At 26.8% G+C, this 21841-nt stretch overlaps 1 protein-coding gene across 2 annotated transcripts in view; it reads right to left on the bottom strand.

Annotated features, from left to right (window-relative positions):
• Positions 1–14458, bottom strand: part of LOC140669590 (neuropeptides capa receptor-like) — a 28414-nt gene extending 13956 nt beyond the window's left edge. For both annotated transcript variants that reach the window (XM_072899584.1, XM_072899585.1), the window contains exons 1-3: positions 13765–14458; positions 1353–1443; positions 333–532 (exon numbers count right to left, since the gene is read on the bottom strand). In XM_072899584.1, the coding sequence (XP_072755685.1) occupies positions 333–532; positions 1353–1443; positions 13765–14041 (568 nt within the window). In that variant the 5' untranslated portion in view covers positions 14042–14458. The remainder of the gene's footprint in view (positions 1–332; positions 533–1352; positions 1444–13764) is intronic.
• Positions 14459–21841: the final 7383 nt, after the last annotated feature.

Raw genomic sequence — 21841 nt, 5'->3', positions numbered from 1 at the left:
ACTTGAGAAGTAATCTTATACATTTATATAATTGATATAAGAACTAGATTAAATTTTTCTTGAGAAATACACGTTATATAATCGAATTTTTTGTGTATTTTTTTATAAAAATAAAAATTTTAGAGAGTTAATCTTCTTAAGAGATTATTGACTCAGTTATTATCACACTATGTAAAAATCACTACAATTCTTTTAGACACTTGTGTCATACTTTGCGCTATCGACAATGATGACGGTATTTATATCATTCTGCGTATAAAATCTACAATTTATACTTTTACGAGCACTTGATTGAACAAATAGATTGGCTATTAACACAAAAGACGACTCACTTGGTGGATATTCGATGTAATTGACGGTGGTATAAACGGCGAAGGGCAGGGCGAAGATAAGAGCCAATAACCAGGAGCCTACGATGAATCGTACAGGTCGTTTAAGCCCGCTCATCGCATACAAATGCAAAGGATGGCATATTGCTAGGTATCGTTCCAACGAAAACACCACTATCGTTAACACTGATACGTAAGATGACCTTGAAAAAAGTGCACAAATAATTTTACATAAATGTAAATAGAATTTTATACTCGCGAAATAATTATGCAAAGTGTTTATAAGACTGATCAATGAGTCTTAGAAAAGGAAACAGTTATTTTAATATTACATTTTGTAAGCTTATATTTTCTACATGATATATATTCTTCTATTCTTGTTTGTTTAAATTTGCAAATTTTCTGCACTTTTTTTTACAATTAAAACATATTTTCCGAAATTTTAAGACATAAATTGTACAAAGCATTTTTAAATTTTGTAATTATTATGATATATAGTTTTTTTAAATAAATATATATATACCTGCACAGAGGAAATGTAAGAGTTCATAAAAGAGAGAAGAAGTTTTTACATGTATTATTGTTACACACAAGCTCTGCACTCCTCTTGCACAGAGACGTTTCTTAAAATTATGACACAAAAGATGTTACGTGTGATCTAAATGTAAAGTAATGAAATGTGTGTCGACTAATTAACTACTATTATTTATAACTTAGAGACTGGTTTAAATAGTATTTTAGGATTATTTTAACATTATACATTTTGTTTGTAGATTCTTTACATACCTTTGAGCTTAACAGTATCTGTAATGGAATATAATTCTAACTAGCAAAACCTATTTGCATAATTGTTACTCAGTTATTCACGGTTTTTTCATTAATTTTTCTTCGATAATTTGTATAACAAAAATATTAATTACTAGTTGCATTAAAAATTATAGTCTAAAATTTGAAAAGTTGATCTACTAAATTTTGCCTCTTTTTTGTGATTTATTTGGCAACATTTTGATTGTTTTAACTTACATTTCTGAGACGTATGCTCGGATTTTGCACAAACCCACTCCGAGTGTCCATGGATATTGTTGCCAAAATACACTCAACTCATTGGGTAGCCCTGGAAGCAAAGAAAATCACTTTTATACATATTAGTTATCATATTTTTAGCAACTAATTCTCTTGATGTAATATTATACTTGTTAAATTATTGTTACAAAGTATATATACAATTAAAATAATCCACATTACAATTAAAATAATTCATGCTTTAATGAATTTGCTATAAATCTCTATCCGTTCTTGAAATTTATAATTGTTCTAATTTTAATTTCCTTGATTAACAGAGGTTTTTTAACACTTCTCTTTTGAGTTTCTGTAATATTTACTCAATTCGTAATAAATTTATAATGACATTGAAAATCTCACGAAATAAATAAGTTTGAAATAAAGTATGAAATTGAAGTAATCTATTGCAATAAAGATTATTCTCTGCACATCCTTATTTAATTAAAATAAAAAAGTTAAAAAGACTGGATCTCTCTCATGACAGGTGAAAAAATCTAGCGCTATTAATTTTTCTTGCATGATAACGACATACAAACCTAACCTAACCGAACGAGACTTCATTACTAATTGTTTACAAGCGCTGCAGCAATTGCCTGTCACCGCAAATTATTTCATAATTTACTGCGCGTTATTTGTGTCCGGCGACATAGCAAATGCTCCTTACATTTTTCTCATGCTTGCCAATGGCATCTACTTTACGTAGTAATATATTATGTACTAAATTGTTGTACATGTGTTGGTTTTAAATTATAAAATGTTATTTGATATTTAATTATTATACATTATTATTTATAGGATGTAATTTTTTTATAAAAAAAATATTTTATTTTTTGCAAAATATTAAAAAATTTTTAATATAAAATTAAATTTAAACATTTATATAACATTATTCTATGGTCAATAGAACGCATTTTATAAAAACAGAAAAAATTTATATATAAGAAAAATAATGGCAAAAAATGTATATTTTATAATAAAAAATCAATTTATGTAAGAGAAAGTATATAATTTCGTTTAAAAAGTTAGGAAAGTTGTTTTCCTGTTCTCCAGAAGAGAGTCTTTTGTATTTTATTTCTCGAAAATTATTTTAAAAAAATTATCAAGATAAAATCAATATTTATACAATAATCTAACATGATAAATTAATATAGCATATATGGGATAAAATGTAATAATTTGCCGTATTTTTTTGACAAAGAATAAATCATCAAGAAGAAACTGGCAATATTTATAAATTAAAGAATAACTATATTTAATATTATCTGGCATTATATTATCCTTTAGATCTTGTTGACTTCGTATATCGATATGGTTTCGACAAAATGCTTACGAATCAAAAAGATATAAAACGTGTTCATGAATCATGCAAGACACAAAGCGTGCGAAGGCGTGTTATAATATTTAGGACTTCACTTCTACATCGAGTATAGCTGTACGGATATATCCTAAATCGCTACCTAAAAGTATCATAAAATTCCGATACAATTTGATGTTGAAAACCTCAGCTTTCAATAATCGAAATTAATATCGACCTTTGGTCAAGTCTCAAAACACCATATACAAGGCCGATGATATTTAAATATGTTAATGGGTATTCGTGCATTTTTACAGAAGCCTTCTTTTCAGTGTAAACGGATGCTTCTAATCATTATGTATCATTATGTAAACTGTACAAATCGATATAGAGTCAAAAGGTTCTCGAATTGTTATTCTAGAATACCCAAAACTTTTAAATTTAACATTTTGCAATTTTCAGTAATATATAACATTATAATATTGTTTCTTTTTAATGAGAAATTAACTTTAAACCATATTTTATTTATGTAAAATTTACATTCGTCAACATTTATTTTCAATCGAGGATTCGTGATATATGTATATCATAGCTTTCTCTAAAGATTTTATCGAACTACAAAAATGAAAAAAAAATGATGAAATCCAATAAATATAGATTGAGTCTGTTGGTTTTATCGAATTTCGTCACTTGGGATACTTGACCGTGCAATCGGATCTCGATATGTTATAAAATCGCTATAAATCGTAATTAATCGAAATTCTGACATAATGGAAACCATTATTTTGTCCGACTTCAAAGATCGCAAAACTCATTATAACTCACTATTGATATCGAGTACGTGACGAATCCTCAAATCACTCGACAGAACGTGTTCCTGCATATACATTGGCTTTCATTATAGGCATGCTAATAATAGCCCTTTATTAATCTGTATTGAGTAAGATTTGTACTTGAGAAGTTTGAAATTTAAAATTGATTGTTCAAGAATTTGTTATAATATAAACATAAATGTAATCTCCGAATTTGATAATACAAACTTATTTGGCAGCTTTTTGACATTTTATTTCGCACTGCTCATATTGTTTTTGAGAAATATTGTGAAAGAGAAGAGAAAACTATGGATTCGTTAATTATGCAATGCTTGTGCATTTCACTAACAAAACAAATAACTTCTTCTTACTTTCTTTTCCGTTTTTAATTAAATTTTTAATTAATTTCTTTAATCTTAAATATTTTCTCATTACATGAAATATTATCGCGATCGGAGAAATTCTTTGTGCAAAATCGCAGTTGCGTCACAAAATCGAAGTTTTTTCTTTCGAGGAAGTACCCAGGTAGCACATGTTCGTTTTATAAACGTTTTCTAAACGTATCCAATATTTTTTAACCGTCAAGCACCAATAAGAAACGTTTCAACAGAGACATTTTTAAAATCATGGTTTAAGAAACGTATTTTTTACGTTTCTATAAATAGAACAAAAATTAATTTTTTAATTCAAAATTATATATATACACATTATTAAGACGATCCCCAGATAGCACAGAAAATTAAAAGATGACAAAAAGATGTCTTTTTTAAATTATTTTTCTGACAAGGCTAAAAGATGTCTAAAAGAATATCTTTCTACCTACAAAAAAGTTATTTTTTAAAAGATGTCTTTTAAAAGTTATAATTAATTTTAGTCGACGAAAAGATGTCTTTTTGCTCATCTTTTCGACAAGACAAAAAAGATCTATTTTATAATATACGTGTTCCTTTGTTTGCCGCTCCGTGGCGTGTTCAGACTTAACTATAACTCATATTCAAGTTTTCATAACATGTATATAAAGCCTAAAAAAAGAGGTACTAAAAATATAATTTAAATTATGTCTTTTTTGTCAGTTTGACTTCTGATGTAATCTCGACAAGAGATTCAGAACATGATGAACATAGATGGATTATATCCATATATGCAATATTTTATTGAATTTATGAATAAACAAATTTTTCACAAATAAAGGGAAAAAATCGTATTTTGACAGTTTCTTAAACGTTTTTTTTAGTTAGAAAATGACGTTTCTCTTAATATTTTTTAAGTAGACATTTTAACCAATCAGAAACGTTTTTAAAAGCCGGTTCTAAAACGTTTCGCATAAACATTCGTTTTTGAAACGAATATGTGCTACTTGGATAGCTTGTTAGATACATGCTCAACGTTTGATGTTTTTTTCCTCATATTTTATTGGCAATCTGATATATGATCGATGAAGAGACACGATGAAACGTAATATATAGGGCGTGTGACAGATTGACGAAAACTTTTTTTTTTTCCATTAATATAAGAGTACAGAATTTTGTGTTTAAAAAATACGGTTTTTATTCTAAATAACTCATAACTTAAAAACTATTTTTTATACACAAGATGTACAATTTTAAAGAATTAAACTTTAAAAATAAATATATAGGAAAATATTATTTCTTCGAGGGAAACGAGAGCGAATAGTTTAAGACATCTTGCATATCAGGAACACTTTATCAAACATAACACCGGAAAAGCATTCATCAGGATTGTAAACATTCAATATGTGTACGTATTCATATGAGACAAGCTTCTTGCATTTAGATAAGTAGTTGTGATTTTCTACGACGTCATTTTGCCCTCTGTGGTATTCGCAGTTTTCAAAGCGCACTGATACACGGATTAAGCACGACCCGATTCTTAATCTGCGCGATAGCAAACTTATCTCAGGATATCCATTCTAACTGCAATCTCCAGAGTCATTAAAAAAGTTTTGCTACGTTAAGTTAGCCTGCTGAGCACGACGCGAGTAATATCAAATATATCGCACTTAATACAAATTCTAACTACTTTATTGTAGTCTCTATTGTTGACGTTTATAAAGTGAAAACATTTTAAAGAGAGAAATGTAATATTTTATATATTAGTCTACAAAAATAATTAATTTATAATTATAATTGCGCAAAAATATAGAGTATTATTAATATTGATTTATGACATTATTTTACAATTAAAGATTAATATAATTTTTAGCAGAGATTTTTTAATCTGTTCGACATCAAATGATGCGGTCACGACAAGTACATAGAAAACAACTAGCTGTGATTATATTTACGGCATATCATCGAGACGTTACAAAATAATATATTTAGAATTCTTATGTTAAATGTGATTCCAATTAAAATATCTCTAGAAATGAATCTGTAATAAAAAATTTAACAACACTTTTCAAACTTTTGAGATTTACTTCATGAAAAATAATAATTTTCTTTAGTTTAAATTTTATTTGCAGTTTTACGCTCACACACGTATAAAACATAATACGTAAAACAATTTTATTTTTCAAAGCGCATTTACATATACAAGACTTGTTAGAATGTGAGCTAGAAATGCAAAGAACAGAATATTTGCCGCGCGAGTAATTGTAAATTATTTCATAAAATATTAAAATATTTCATAAACATTAAATATTTGCCATAAAATATTTAAAATAAGAATTATGAATTACCGTTTTGTTAAGACATATTTACAAATGATATTTCTTTTCTTAAGGATTATATATATTTTCTTGCATTTCAACAAGAAAAATATTTTATCTCGCATTACAATTAACAATTGATTGATTGAGAAAGCCGTCATGTATCGACGTAATGTAACCATTTTAATTCATATTAATTCTTTTCAAATATATTTATATTATGATTTTAACATATTGAAAGTCGTAATTTTGTTATAAGATTTTAGCCGTCGCTCATTATGCAAATAGTTCGAACGTAAACTAATAATAAAAAATTTAATATTAGATATGTTTATATGAATATTATTTACTAAACACATTATGTATTAATATTACATATTAATGTTATATATTATTATATATTTTATTTATTTTAGTTATTATTATTATATATTTATATTATCTATATTAACATTATCTATATTAGACAAATACATACCTTCATATAATATTAAAAACATGTTATAGTTTGAGAAACTCTAATAATTCTATAAAAATTTATAATTCGTCTTCATTAATCCAAAATGAGAAAAAAGGCAACTTTTCGCGTAAAATGAATTACCTGGATGTGAATTACTTTTGATGTAAAATAAGATCTATAAAATTATATGGTTTCACTGTGGATTTACAATTTTTTGCGAAATCTACTTTGCTGTATTTTCGGTGTAAAAAAACGAAGTCTATAAATATACCGTTACATTGGTTTCATGTAACTTTTCGCGAAACAAAATACATAATTCTCCATTACCCGGTATTTTTAAATTAAAGGTAGGTAGTAAAAAAGAAGATGACCTTTAAACACCAACGTGAAATAAATTTTACTTTGCGGAAAGGTTAAAAAAGTTAAATCGATTAGAGTTCGATCAATATTCTGTTAGAGAATCATTGCTAAAGAATCTCCTCTTTTATCTTCTCTAGTAACCATATGCCACCTATATAGTGGTGATTTTGGTCCTGTACTCTCTGGTATCTCATACATATATATTAGGATGATGATTTGACAAGTTAACTCGATTTTTATATATGGACGCGAGAGAGATATGGGCCTCTATTTTTTAGATTATCTATGTTATTGTTAACATCAAAAATAAGTACTCTTCTCTTTTCTATGTGCCATATAATATTGATTTAAAATATAATTTTCAAGCAAAGTGACATATGTATTTTATTCTTTATTCTTTTCAATTACAGAATTTACAATTTATTAACCATATTTTTGCGAGTAAATGCAATATACAAGTGCAACTTGCCTGACAAATTGAGAGCAGGGAAAGATTTATGGACGGAACAACCTTGGGATGAGTTTTATTTTATTTGTATACTATTTTTTATTAATCGTGCATCGCACATATCTATTCTCATTTATTTAGTTGGATAATTTGGATAATTTAAATAAAAATAAAAGAAAAAACTTTTCTATAATCTTGTACTTACAGTTAATAAAAAATATTTTTTTTTAGAAATTATGTTGGATGGAGAAAAACTCTTCGATATTCTGAAAAACTAAAATTAAAAAAAATGTTTTAGATAAAAAAAGTCATAAGACATAATGTGTCCTATTTAATAAATGTATTATTTTAATCTTGGTTTATTTTGTAAAAAATTCATGTAAAAAATTAAAATTTTTTAAATAGAAACCTCCATTTTATTGCACATTTTTATGATTGATATTTTATATTATTTATTAAAAACATTAAGTATATAAAAGCATAATATATATATATATACTAAATTGCATAGACCTACAAAATTTGATCTGAAAGTTACAAGGACAAATGAACCAATTTATTATAGATTTTTGGATGCTAAAAATGTCTAGCTTTTAAATTACTCTATCATGTCAGGTTTTCGAGTAATGAATGAAGTAATGAATGAGAATGGTTAAAACCTCAAAAAACTGCTATTTGGTTATTTTTTTGGTATTTTGATGGTCCATGAATTGTTAAATCTACACGATAGAGAAATCAGTGTAGGCGATTTTGATGCTGAACACGAATCGTAGCTTATTTGACAAACACGCTTGTTTATCATACATGAATCTATACAAATTGCTAAAGATTTGCCTTGATAAGATAATATGACTGGTTTTTAAATCTGTCATTTAATTTGACTATATCTTAATTTACTCATAAAATGTTTGTTGTATAATCTTAATTTACTCATAAAATGTTTGTTGTATAATCGCGTAATATTAAAAGAAATATATAATACAGCGTAATAATCTAATTTTGTATTGCAATAATTTGATTCTTTTATTGTTTTTTATTGAAATATGGTCATCTTCAGTAATTTAAATAAAACATGTAACATTTTACTTAGAAATTTGAAAGAAGACCTCAAACGTAAAAGATTATTAAAATATATAGTAAAAAATATATATAGAATATATAGTTAAAAAAGATTAAGATAATAAAAAGGAAAAGGATCTCAATGATACATAAGTTAAAAGATATATGATACTCAAAAATATATACAGCAGAATAAGATTTAGAATTCCAGATATAATATAAGGTATAGATAGTTATATGTATGATATGGAACCCAGAATACTTAAAAAAAGGTCAGAAAGATTTTTAAAAAATTATTGCGAGATTGTAGAAATAAAGAATTTTGTACTAAATTTTGTCTTGAAAAAAAATTGACAGGAAAAAAATATGTGTATGATATGCCAGAGAGTAAAATTAAAACATTAAAACATTTAATAACAAATTGTGGAGATGAGAAATAATACACAAAAAAATGTATCAAGTTTTGGAAGAGAAAGGGAAAGGATCAGCTGAATAAAGAAAAATGTAAGGATAAGGAAAGATTTCTCTTTCCAAGAAAGACCAAAGAAAATATAAAAAATAAATTTAGAAAAGAACTAAGTTAATGTAAAAATAATTTAAAAATCTTGTGCACGCACGCACATACACATCAATATTATTATTACAAAAAATTAGCTATTAAATGAAATTATTAATTATAGATAAAGATTAATTAGGCTAAAAGACATTATTATATGCAAAATATATATTTTATGTACACGACATTTCTATACTGTAAATAATGTATAGAGTTTTCGTAAAACCGCTTTCAAAACCAAAAGACAAAAAGTAAATAAATATATATTTATATATCTAGTCAAAAACCTAATTAAATATTATTAATAATAAGATATTTTAAAAATAATATGTAAATAATACTCGAAATCTCCATTGCATTCAATGCAATTGCGTAGCCAGTTAATAAATAAATGATACAGTTGAAATGTTTTTGCAGTTAATATTTTACAGTCTATAATAATACATTTTCATAATATATCTTCAATTATCATTGGTGGATAGCAATAAATTTTATTTTTTAAATTTCCACCTGAAAAAGTAATCAAATAGCGTTAAATCCAGAGAATGAGCCGACCACGAAATTTGTCCAACACGTCCAATCCATCGATTAGGGAATTCTCTCTGTAATACATGACGTGCATGTGCATAATGCGAAGAACTATCGTACTGATATGTATCACATTGTTGAGTTTAATTAAATAGATTCTCTAATAAAAGTTATATTTTTTTCCAGATAAAAAATATGACATATGTGTTAATAATCTATTAATAAAATACAAGTTGATTATCAATTATCATACTAGATACATTAATTTCATGGCTGATAAAATGAATTTTTTGCTGATTTTTTTAAGTTTGTTTTTCTGTGATTTGTAAGTACATTTTTGGCCTCAGCACAAATCTGACAAATATATATATAATATATAATATGTAAATAAAACAAATATGAAAATTAAATTTATCATGAGTCATCAACGACAGTCAAAGGCATGCGAAAACGTATCATTACAGCGTATAATGTTGAAGCACTTCAACGTGTATCGTTTTCATTCTTTAATCGATTACACATTTGCATTGAACGTAATAGATAACATTTCAAACATTATTAACAATTTATAATATCTAAGTAATTTTTGATTTTTTATTCCATATAATATTCTTTTATAATCAATGCTCTTTCGAATTTTGAAGTAAAATGTGTTCCTTTTAAAAAATTTCTTTTAAAAAATTTAAACTAACTTATATCTTCTTTATATCTTGATGAAAAAAAGATAGATCGATAAAAATTAGATTATTACTGCTCTGTAAGTTCTCGTTAATATTATACGATTTCTAAAATATTTTTTCATACAACAAACAGTATGAACAGTTTACGAATAATTTAAAGTGATCATGTTAGGTAACTTATCCTTATAACTTAATTTTTTATATTGCTTAATCTTTTTTTACATCTCTATTTGTTTCATATAAATTTAAATACTTTTTTAATTTAGAAACTTGTTTCTTTTTTATTTTTTTAATATCTTTGTCATGTGAAAAATGTGCTTGCATATTTGAAAAATTCATAAAGTACGAAGACGAATAGCATATCAAGTAAAACAGTCGTGAGGTATATCGGTTGCACAGTCTCGAATAATATTTGAAACTTCAAGCGGTTGCTATCTGTCAGGAGAGAATGCTTGGCACTCGAGAAAAATGGAGAAAAAAACGAAGGACGCAATAAAATTCGAGCTCGATATTGGCTGCGTGACTTTAATTCTGTGATATATCAGGATTATTTATACCTATTTCTTATCTTCGAGTTTTTATCGTATTATATTACTGACGGATACTAAGCTATAGTAATAATGAGAAAAAAATATCGCTGTTGATTGTATGATAAAAGAATGATAAAGAAATATTTCAATATATGTATATTTTAAAATCAACAAGTTGTGAAGAATGTTAAAAATAATATTATTTTTACTGCACTGGAATATTCATTATAAGCGTGTGCATTGAAATATTCATTACAAGCAATGAGTTCGTAATGTCTGCATGTTCATCAATCTTCATCAAGATTAATCTCGGTTAATCGATCTTATTGAAACTGACATGTCAAACTTTCGCTTGTTGTTTATCCTTCATCATAGAATATATTGTAGTATTAAAATATATAAATATATATATATATATATATATATGTATTTCCACGTAGGAAATCGTTCATTATGTCATTGCAATCATCATTATTATACGTTTTAGAAATCAGATTTGCCAAAGTAGAATATCACTAACGTTTTTGTATGTCAACATTAAATAATAATCTTGCAATATTAAAGTGCTTGATTTTCAATCACTTATAAGCCTGACAGATAGAATCCATTAATTTTTTGAATATATTACAGTGTTAGACTTTACAAAGTAAAAATATTGGCTAGGATTTATATGGAAAAAATAGAAATAATGCAATTTGTGTAATATATTTTACAATGATATACTAATTTATTCAATACAAATATCAGTACACTAATGTAACAAAGATGTTCAATTGACAAATCAAAAAAAAGCAAATTTTTTTCCAAAATCAGAAGATACATAAAACCAATTTCTGTCAGTACTGTGTGCATACATGTGTGTCTATGTTCATGTATTCTTATTTATTTCGGAGATTAAAAAATCGTAGGATAAAAATAATATTCTTTCGCTATATTTATGTATTCATTAAGTGATGAAATAATCTAAGCAATCTGGATTGTTCATCGTTAATGGCATGTAATCTTGACAGATGGAGTATTTAAGACGGCGCGCCTCGCAGTCGTGGAGAATATAAGAGCAAAACAGAGGCATTTGACCGAAGATTGTGCTTGCGAGACTTATTTATAGTGAAAAGAGGCCGGTGACTGATGCTGGCGTCTAAGATTGTCTGCTAGAAGTGTCTTATAAGTTTTCTCTCTTATACACATGAGGAAAATACTCTTTGATTAATTACAAGAGATTCTCGCCGTAAGAATGATAATAAAAAAATATATTATTGTTCATTTTTTAACAAAAGTATCTGTCAATTACTGATAGTAGTAAATGTCTATGATTTAGGATGTTTATGTTTATACTGTCGGAATATGAATAAATATTAAGTCGAGAAAAATACAAATCTAAAAATTATATTTATGCGTATATTTGATGCAAAAGAAAACATAAGAAATCAAATAAATATCTCTGATAATAAACTTAAGAAAAATATCTCTGAATTTTCTAAAATATGATATAATTTATCGCTTTCCGTGCAAAAGTATTGGAGATACAAATCTTCCCATTTAATTTTTACGTTGATTTCAAAGTATCAAAATTTATCCTTAGTATGTAACACACACTCAGTCGTACAATTAACATATAATGAATAGGACGCAGTGCACCTTCATTATTATGTACATGTGGGATTCATCATGATTATTATCATTCGCACGATGAGACAATACAATAGTTAGGTTACAGTAACTTTGTTGCACTAGTCCTATGTATTATGTTTGTATCTATTCTTTAGTCTGCCCAAGGCTTGTCGATCGCAATAATCTCAATAGCTGATTAAATTAATCATTGCTGGCTAAACCGAGCTCATTATGCATATAATTATGCCGATCAAAGCGACGCAAATAAGAGTGAATTAATCTAAAATCAAATAGATTACGTCATAAAGCAAACTTTTTTCACAAAATAATTATTATTAACAGTTTACGTATACAATATATGTTTATCTATGTGCTTTATCGAAAATTCGGTAACGCTTGATGTAATTTCGCTAATTAAATTGGCAAATAATTATTCCACTCTGATGCAAAGCTTATGGCTAATTAATTGAAAATGATAACAGAATCGGCTTATAATAATATATAAATAATAGTAAATTCCAAATTTCACCCAAATTTTCGAAACAACGAAATAGCTGGGGCGAGACCAATGCATTAGAAAATTTGATTGAAAGCAGACCATCTGCGTATCGATTTGAAATACCAATCACGTTTTTAGGTATTATTTTTGCCGTAGATACGGTCAAGTAAAATAAAATGAGATAAGCTAGACGCAAAGTAAAGATTTTTCAACGAATCGAGCACTCGAATAATTTAAGACTAAGCTGCAAAGAATAAATTTGTAAGAAAAAATTTCAGACATTTCGTTAGGTAAATATAAAAGATTGCATTATTTTATAACATATTAAAAGTTATAGTAAATTTTTCAGAAGAAAAGAAAAATTCTCAACACATAATTTCTCTTTTGAGTAACTTATACTAATTTATGGATCATAAATAAGCACAGCAACTTTTGAGAAAAAAAGATAAACATAAAATTGCTGAATAACTTATTAAATTGTATCATAAAGAGAAGAAAAAACAAATTTTTATCGTATAATACAAACAAATGTCAAATATGTCTTAATATTTTTTTATCTCTTACATAATTTTTAATCTGTAATATGCTTTTTTTTAAATCCAGTAATAATTCATAAATTGTCTAATATATTATACGTTTATATATTTTTTAAATTATATATTAAATAATGAAATTATTTTTCACAGTATGCATAGTCATAAAGGAAAGATTTTTATTCCATATTTTTTATAAAAGACTAAAAATGCATTAAAAATCTCAAAGAGAGACAAACTACATCTTTATTTAAAATTTAAAAAAATTTAGTCTAACAAGAGAGAAAGAGAGATTTAAAAGCAAGACAAAGCTGATAAACTTGTATAGGACTCACCAAGAATTAAAAGAAGCAGGTCAGATATTGCTAGATTGAACAGATAGTAATTGGTGGCGGTTTGCATGACGGGATTTCGTCTGATGACGATGCAGGTGACCACGTTGCCGAATACTCCGGTCACGAAGATCATGACGTAGACGAGGGTGATCGGTAAGACGAGTTGCAGCGGCAGATATTTCGGGCCCAAGATCAATCTTACGTAATCGGACTCGCTCAGATTCATCAACTCCGTGATATTGTCGATGATTAAAATATATCGGCCCGAAAATTCCATACTTTGCGCGTTTCATCAGTCTGATTGATTGCTTTTTCCCATCAGTAGTGTCGCCGGTTGTTGTATCGATCGAGTTATCCATTCATCATATCTCGCGATTCCGCAAAATTATCCTGGATATGGTAACTAGTTCCTTTTTTTCTCAATAATTATTATTTTCCATTAGATAAAATTCTCATCTCAAATAATGCGCACAGAAACTTAACACGTTCCTCGGTTTCTGACACATCGATTCGAATATCGCGCGAACGTTGAAACACTACGAAGCAATTCATTTTCTCTGTTAAAAGGATAATCCTCGCTAAAAACTGATCTTAATCGCGCGAACATTTTATAGAGATTTTATCCGGAGCAAACTCGTTTATTTTACCGCAAAGAAAATAGCCGCGAGATACGCGAGATGAAAAGTGCTCTTCTCAACAGACTGTGGACAAGTGACGCCCTCGGAGCGCTCCGGCCTTCGTTGTCGGACCACGCGCCCATCCACTACGCATCCAACCCTTAACTTCAACCCCCTCGAGAGAGTACGTTGCGCCACTCGTCCAATAGGATCTTGCTAATCGTCGATGTATGCAAAATATTCCAAATATTCGACGCATATTGTTTTAAACGACGTGGCGATAATTTGTAATAATCCTCTAGTCAGATGGAATATTAAACCATTTAGTTTAATCGGATGACAATTAAATTTACCCAAAAAAATTTTATACACAATGGTTTATTATTAGTGGTACAATTGAGGAGTAAACCTACACAGAAAAGCAATAAATCGAAAACATGCAATACAATTCACAGGAAATTTTCATAGAAAATTGATTCATCAGAAAATTGAGATTGACAATTAAGAAATATTGATAGTATTTCTCCCTTTATCATTTGCATAGCTTTCATTAGGTCATATCAATGATTTTTTCGCTTAGTGAAAGTGATTTGATTTTTTATATAAAAAATAATTTATTTATTTCAAAAATAAATTATTTTTAAAAAATATATTGTTAATCATATAATTTAATAGTTATAATAATAACTTAATAATAGTTATAATAATAATTTAATAGTTATAATAATAAAAATAGATTGCATAATTACATCTCGCAAGATAGTTAAAAGTTATCTAAATTCTCTCAAAGTACAATATAAAAAATATTTTTAAAAATACTAATATAAAAATATTTTTAATTAAACTAAAATCTAAATGAAAAATTTCTGAATTTTTAAAATCGAGTTTTTCTTGATTTTAAAATTTCAAATAATAAATTTTGTATTTTGTATTTCAGCTTATTTTTTTACCAGAAAATTTTCTAATCTTCTTATTTTTCTTATTTAAGTCACGAATAACGGGCCACCTGACACATCATTATATAGATTACATTATAGAGATACATTTTGATATAATCTTTTATTTACGTGTTCGATTCGATAAAAGTGTGAAAACTTTAAACTAGATTTACATACATAACTTTTTATACTTCAAGTTTAATGTAAATATGTAGAATGGTGTATCACTCACGCACACAATCCCTGTATGTAATATAACTTTTCTGAAAGTTTTATTTTTTTTCGTCGAAATCACATTGAATGTTTGATAAAACATGTTAGTGTGTAATTTCTAGTTAAATAAAAATGATTTAGAGATACAAATTAAAAAAAGAATTTTATCTGCCCATTATGAATTTTTTTACTAGCATCCATTTGGCACAAAATTCACTAAATTTCTTTTAAGAGATTAATTTTTAAAAGATTATATATATATAATTTCTAAAAGATTAAACATATTAATTTCCGTTTTTCATAAAACACTAAAAGTATCCTGACTGTGCCATCTACTGCAGACCCATTTCATTTATTATAAAATCCAAAGTTTAATTCGTGGCAGAAACCGATACACAATCCGTTAAAAATATCTTAATAAATTATTTTACTTTTTAGATTATTTTTAATAATAGCTGATAGTATTCAATTCTGTACAAAGTTGCCACAAAAATGGAGAATTATAATAATCTGATGCAATTTTATGTTACATAAAAATTGTTACAACTCTTAATTAGCAAATAAAGTAAAATATATTCCGTATATAACAAATCATATTTGTTTGTATTGTTCCATATAAAAGTTCTTAATTTTATGAAGCAAATTTCAGCTTTTCGCTTTACGTTATTTTATTTTTACAATATAATTTGTTTGAACAGTTTTGCTAGACACATTATATGTTATATTTTATTTGTTGGAAGACATTTCTCATTCCTGCGTACAGAGTCCACGTTTTATCGTTGTACTCAAATAGCTTACATATAATTACTAAACTACACACGTGTTGTAGATGCAATTGTACATTATATTTCATAATGTTTATTGCTGGAATGATTTCACAGATATGACCGACATTTTGTCTTTCATACAAGCAACGTATGTGTTTGTACCCATTACAATCCATTAATAAGGGCGTCATTTGATGAATTTATATCAGTATGTAGATATGAAGTTTAGACCTATACATGATACCAGAGCCGCGGGTTTAGTGACTTTGGAATAACTTAGACGTAACCGGAGATCTTCCCATGGCACATCAAATGTACGCCTTAATTATGAAAATGTGGTAATTAATTGTGTAAACTATATTTTATATTAAGTACTATACTTTATTTTAAAGTATTATACAATACTTTTATAACATTGTGTAGGATGTAAAAAGCTTAAAGAGCTAGTATAGTTGTAAATCAAATAAATGAGTAGTACACTCAAAAAAATGATCTTGCAACTTGAACAAAAATTTTCTAGGTGTAAAAAATTAATGAAACAGATAAATTATTAGTAAATACTGTGATACTGCATATATTTTGCACTTAATCAATTTAAATGACGGAGACAGAATTTATATCTGTATTATTAGTGTAATTTAGACAGAAAATTTTTCTGTGATGTTTATCTTTAAGGCCTATTGTCAAGGACAATTATATTTGTGATTAATATTTGGCAATGGGATCTAAATTTTCTACAGGTATTGCTAGAATATTGCTGCTATAAATCCTATACGTGACAAACAATATTCTAACAAATACAAAAAGTAGCAATAAATTTTAATTGAGACATCTAGAAATCTATCTACATTAGGAAAATATTTTTTTGAGTATATATTAAAACAACATTTAAAACAATATTCTATTACAAAACCCAATGGGTTATAAAATACTTAACAATGTTTAATGATGAAAGGCGGACGTTTCGGCTTGATTTTTCGAGCCTTCTTCAGCGCGATGACAAATATATTAAAAACAATAACACAAATGAATATCGCAAGTTATAAGTATTCGTTTAACAATTATAAAGTTCGACATTATAGAGTAGTTAAGAAATAAAATATAAAATATGAAAAATGGAAAATAATAACGCATATAATAATTAATTCGCATTATGTTAATTGCCGACATAATTCTCTGAATATTCGTCGCTAATTTGTCAGTTAGGAGGTGTCTGTTATGTGTGATAATTATTTCACCATTTTTTATCTGAAAAATATCGTTGATTGTCTAAATTAACAGTGAATGTTTTCCGTATATGAGTCTGAATATTACGTTATAAATTGTGGTACGAGTAATATTTATATATATGTATTAATAAATAAGCGTAATCAAAAAGTCTTTAAATAAATATATAAAATTGAGGCATTGTACATTGATTAAACTATTAATAGATAAAAGGGAAATACAAATAAATAGTTTATATGATTATGCTTACATTAATTTTGGCGTACAGGTATTGTTAAGCGTATATGAGAATATAAAGACGGGAAAAAATCTTCTATGCGTTACCACGGTTAAATTACAAGTGACGAGAAAAAAACTGAATAATGTTATATATGATTATGTGTATGATATTTAGGGTTTTGTTTTGGAAGTTTATTATAGTTAAGTTGTTATATAGATCTCAGGTAAACATTTGGTGTCAGTTTATATGGTATCAGTTTATATGGTGTCAGTTATCAGGCTGTTTTGTTGTCTTTTGATATGTATCATTTGTGAGATCAATCTTTTACTGTAATGAGTTTCTTTATATAATATCTTGACGTCATTCCAATTAAAAAAATTAAAAAAATCTTGACGTCGTCCCAATTAAAAAAATTATGATTATAGTTGCATCTATGGTCGGTTATGATGGACTTATTGATAATATTTCTGTTAATATGCTTTTTATGCTCTGTGATTCTAGTGGTTAACTTTCTACTAGTTTGTCCGACATATGACGCATCATAATTTTTACATTCGATAAATTTTTACATCCGACAATACTTTTAGACACACGTGGTATTTTTTGTGAGCACATTTTATGAAAAAATATTATATTTATAATATACAAAAGTTATATGAAAATGACAAAAAGCTGTGTATGTGAGAATTCTTTTATCATTATTAGTATTTTTTATCATTTATGATTAGAAATTATTAATCAAATTTTAGAAATATTAATTTTTTATGTCAATTTTATGTATTATTATTAAAATGTTTTGTTGTTTTAATGTTAAATATGGTAAAAGAAATTTCAATTTTTTTATAATTTATTTTTTATAATTTATCTTTTTATAATTTATTTTTTTATAATTTTTTAATAATTTATTTTCACACATACTACATATAATTATCTTACATACATATAATATTACACATATTGAATTGTTATATTAAATATCTCTTTCTCTTTTCAATATCATTTATACTTTACAAAAAATATCTAAACTCTCAAAATAAATAAAATTTTATTTTACTAAAAAAAATATATTATTTTTTACATGTAAATAAAATGCTTTTTTGAGAAAAATATTTTATTCTTTGTGTGAAATGCTTCATCTTTAATAACTTGTAAAATTATACTAGAAATATTAAAAATGCGAGAAAAATGTTCTTCAAAAAATATTTTAACAGTCAAAGGAAAAATCCATACACACAGTATACACTATAGTTTTACTCATCTTTGATCCAATTGCTAGGATACAGCATATATTTGATTTTTTTATTTTATTTGGATGTTAAATGATTTCTTGCGCTCAATAATATATTAAAATTGTAACATCGTCGTATTAAAATATTCAAATATGCCATAAACAAAAGTTCTCAAATGGCTATTACGCACAAAACTCACGTATGTATAAATTTGAACATTAAGAAAGTTTAATAATGCGTATAAAAGCAAGTGTAACTATGTAAATCTGAATCTTGAAATCCCTGCTCGAAACATCATGAATTCGTGGAGCGTAACCAACTGCACACAAAAGAGAGAGAGAGAGAGAAATAAGTTTTGCGGAAATATTAATTCTCAATTACAATGCTCGAACGCGCCACGAATATTTAACTAACTAAATATATTCTAACAATATTTCGCTCCTCCTTTCCGCCCTCGTATTTATTCTCTTCCCACATGCATCGCGTATCGTTGGATGCAATAATAGATTAGTTCGAATAGAGTATTATCGGGATAAAGTGTTGCGTGTTAGTTTTTTATAAAAAAGTCGGGATTTTTAAAAAAATTATTTGTTTTTAATTATTATTTGTTCCATATTTTAAAGAGAGAGGAATTTTATTCTCGCGTGGATCTAATTAAATACATATATTTATTTAAAGGTCCATTTGGTGGGTAAGCCCACAAACGGTAAAACCGAGATGTTCCATTTTACTCTATTATTGCGCTTTTATCGTTACTAATAAATTCACTTAACGTCATAATAGTTCGAACTAATGATGGCTTACTTTGAAAATATAATTAGAAAAAATTTGATTTAAATTATGTAGGATTTTTAATAATTTTATGTGCTTTATATTTTATTTTACTTTTACTATTTATCGCGAAAAAACATAAACATAGTTTAAGTCATTGTCATAGATTTTAATGTAAAGAATTTTTTCACTTTTTTAAAAATTGTATCATTTTCGTAATAAAACTCGATAGATTACTTTCAATTAATACTATGTATTATAAATTAGTATTAATAATATGTATTATTAATCTATATTAACTTAAAATTAAATTTATATATATGTATATATATATATATATATATATATATATATATATTAAATTTCAATGTTATATATAAGTTATGTCAAGAATTAAAACTCGCTGAAACTCAGTCTAAATAAAGTCATCATCATCACCATAATCATATATATAATTTATTAAGATAGCACGAGTTCCAGCGAATTTCAATTTTTGATATAAAATTACTGCCTTGATTTGAAACTGTCAGAGCACATTGTCGTGATTTTGTTTGTCGATCTATACGTTCGCTTTTCATGCGGTTTTTATCCTTTGAAAAAAACAAACGACCAGATTCGAATTTCTTATCCATTTAAATAACACTTTTCCCTTCGGAGAAATATTTGTATTACATGCGCGACCGATTTTTCCATTCATCTTTAAACCGCTCATTTCAAGTGAATATTCTTCTTTTGAGTTGTACATTATACAAGAAATTTCACGAGATCGCCGAGACAATTTAAATATATTACTTTCTCATTCACACTGTAAAATGTACAATTTTTTTTGTAACTCTACTGCAAATTACAATTCAATCTATTATATGTAGATAAACTAAACATGTATCTAAAATTTATATTTTTAAAAGTTTATAAATAAAATGAAAATAAAAAATATAAATATTGCATTAAAAGAGTGTGGATTAACATTTTTTATCATGGCTTTTTGTTATTAGAAATACACGCAGTGAATCTCAAATAATTTTTTTTCACAGTCCGATTATTCAAAAAAATATGCCTCAAATAAAATTAATGGAAGGAAACTGTATGGCGGCTTTCACCTTTAATCGAGTCGTCAATATTTCGGGTTTACCATATGATCCTGTCGCACGTGTCTGGAATATCAGCTTCAATCTGGAAATTGAACATCTTGCGCCACAAAAGCCATTTCTATTGATTAATAGTGAAGTCACTTCAACGCGAAAAATATTCTAATTTTATTCCCGTCAAGCCAAAAAATATTAAATCTTATTTGGGAGCTCTTAGTCTAGAAAATACACGAAAATTGGTATTGAATGCGATGATTTTGTACAGTATCAAAGTAGAAGGGCAGTTAGCTATCAATTCTCCATGGATATTTTTCGCTGTTACCGAGCTTTTTATCAATCGTAAAACGAATCACATGCTTCCGATGATGTTTCAAGATGTCTTTTGAAAGATAGGACATTCTTCCGTCGCGTACCCGCCATCCCATTGCCTCTTCCGGTAAATGCACTTGATAGTAATGGCAAGAGCAATATGTGCTTCTTGTAGGAGGCAATTTCGTTGTTCTGACGTAGGAGTCCAGTAGTAGAAATATTGTGCCAAATAAGTAAAAGTAAAGCGTGAACTGCGAAAGATCAATAACATGTGATTGCTATATCGTGACTTATGCTTTGACTGGTGAAGTGGATAAAATCCAATTGCCATTTCTCACAAAGTAAAAGTGGAAATGGGGTGTTATAAAAAATATAAAAAACTTTATATAATACTACATGAAAGATAGTGTTTCGCAATTTTTTATTTGTTCAAAATGCCCATAATGCTATTTTCAATTGCTTACGTCTTTTAGCAGATTTATTATTTTTTTTAAATGGATTTATCAAGACAAATCTCGTACTTTACGGGCAATTTAAAGAAAGAGTGGAAAGGTTGGATTCAACGTAAAAATATTGTTGTATATGTATATATATGAATATAAGGAAAAATTCAAATGATATATGTTTCTTTTTCCCCTTTTATTTCTTTTATTATGGATATTAAAATAACATCCAGACTTGCTTAACTGTACCGTTAT

Source organism: Anoplolepis gracilipes, chromosome 9 (genome assembly GCF_047496725.1).
Source record: "Anoplolepis gracilipes chromosome 9, ASM4749672v1, whole genome shotgun sequence".
In the NCBI taxonomy this organism is placed as follows: Eukaryota; Metazoa; Arthropoda; class Insecta; order Hymenoptera; family Formicidae; genus Anoplolepis; species Anoplolepis gracilipes.
Note: the sequence above shows the minus strand (reverse complement) of the source record. Positions and strands in the feature narration are given on the sequence as shown.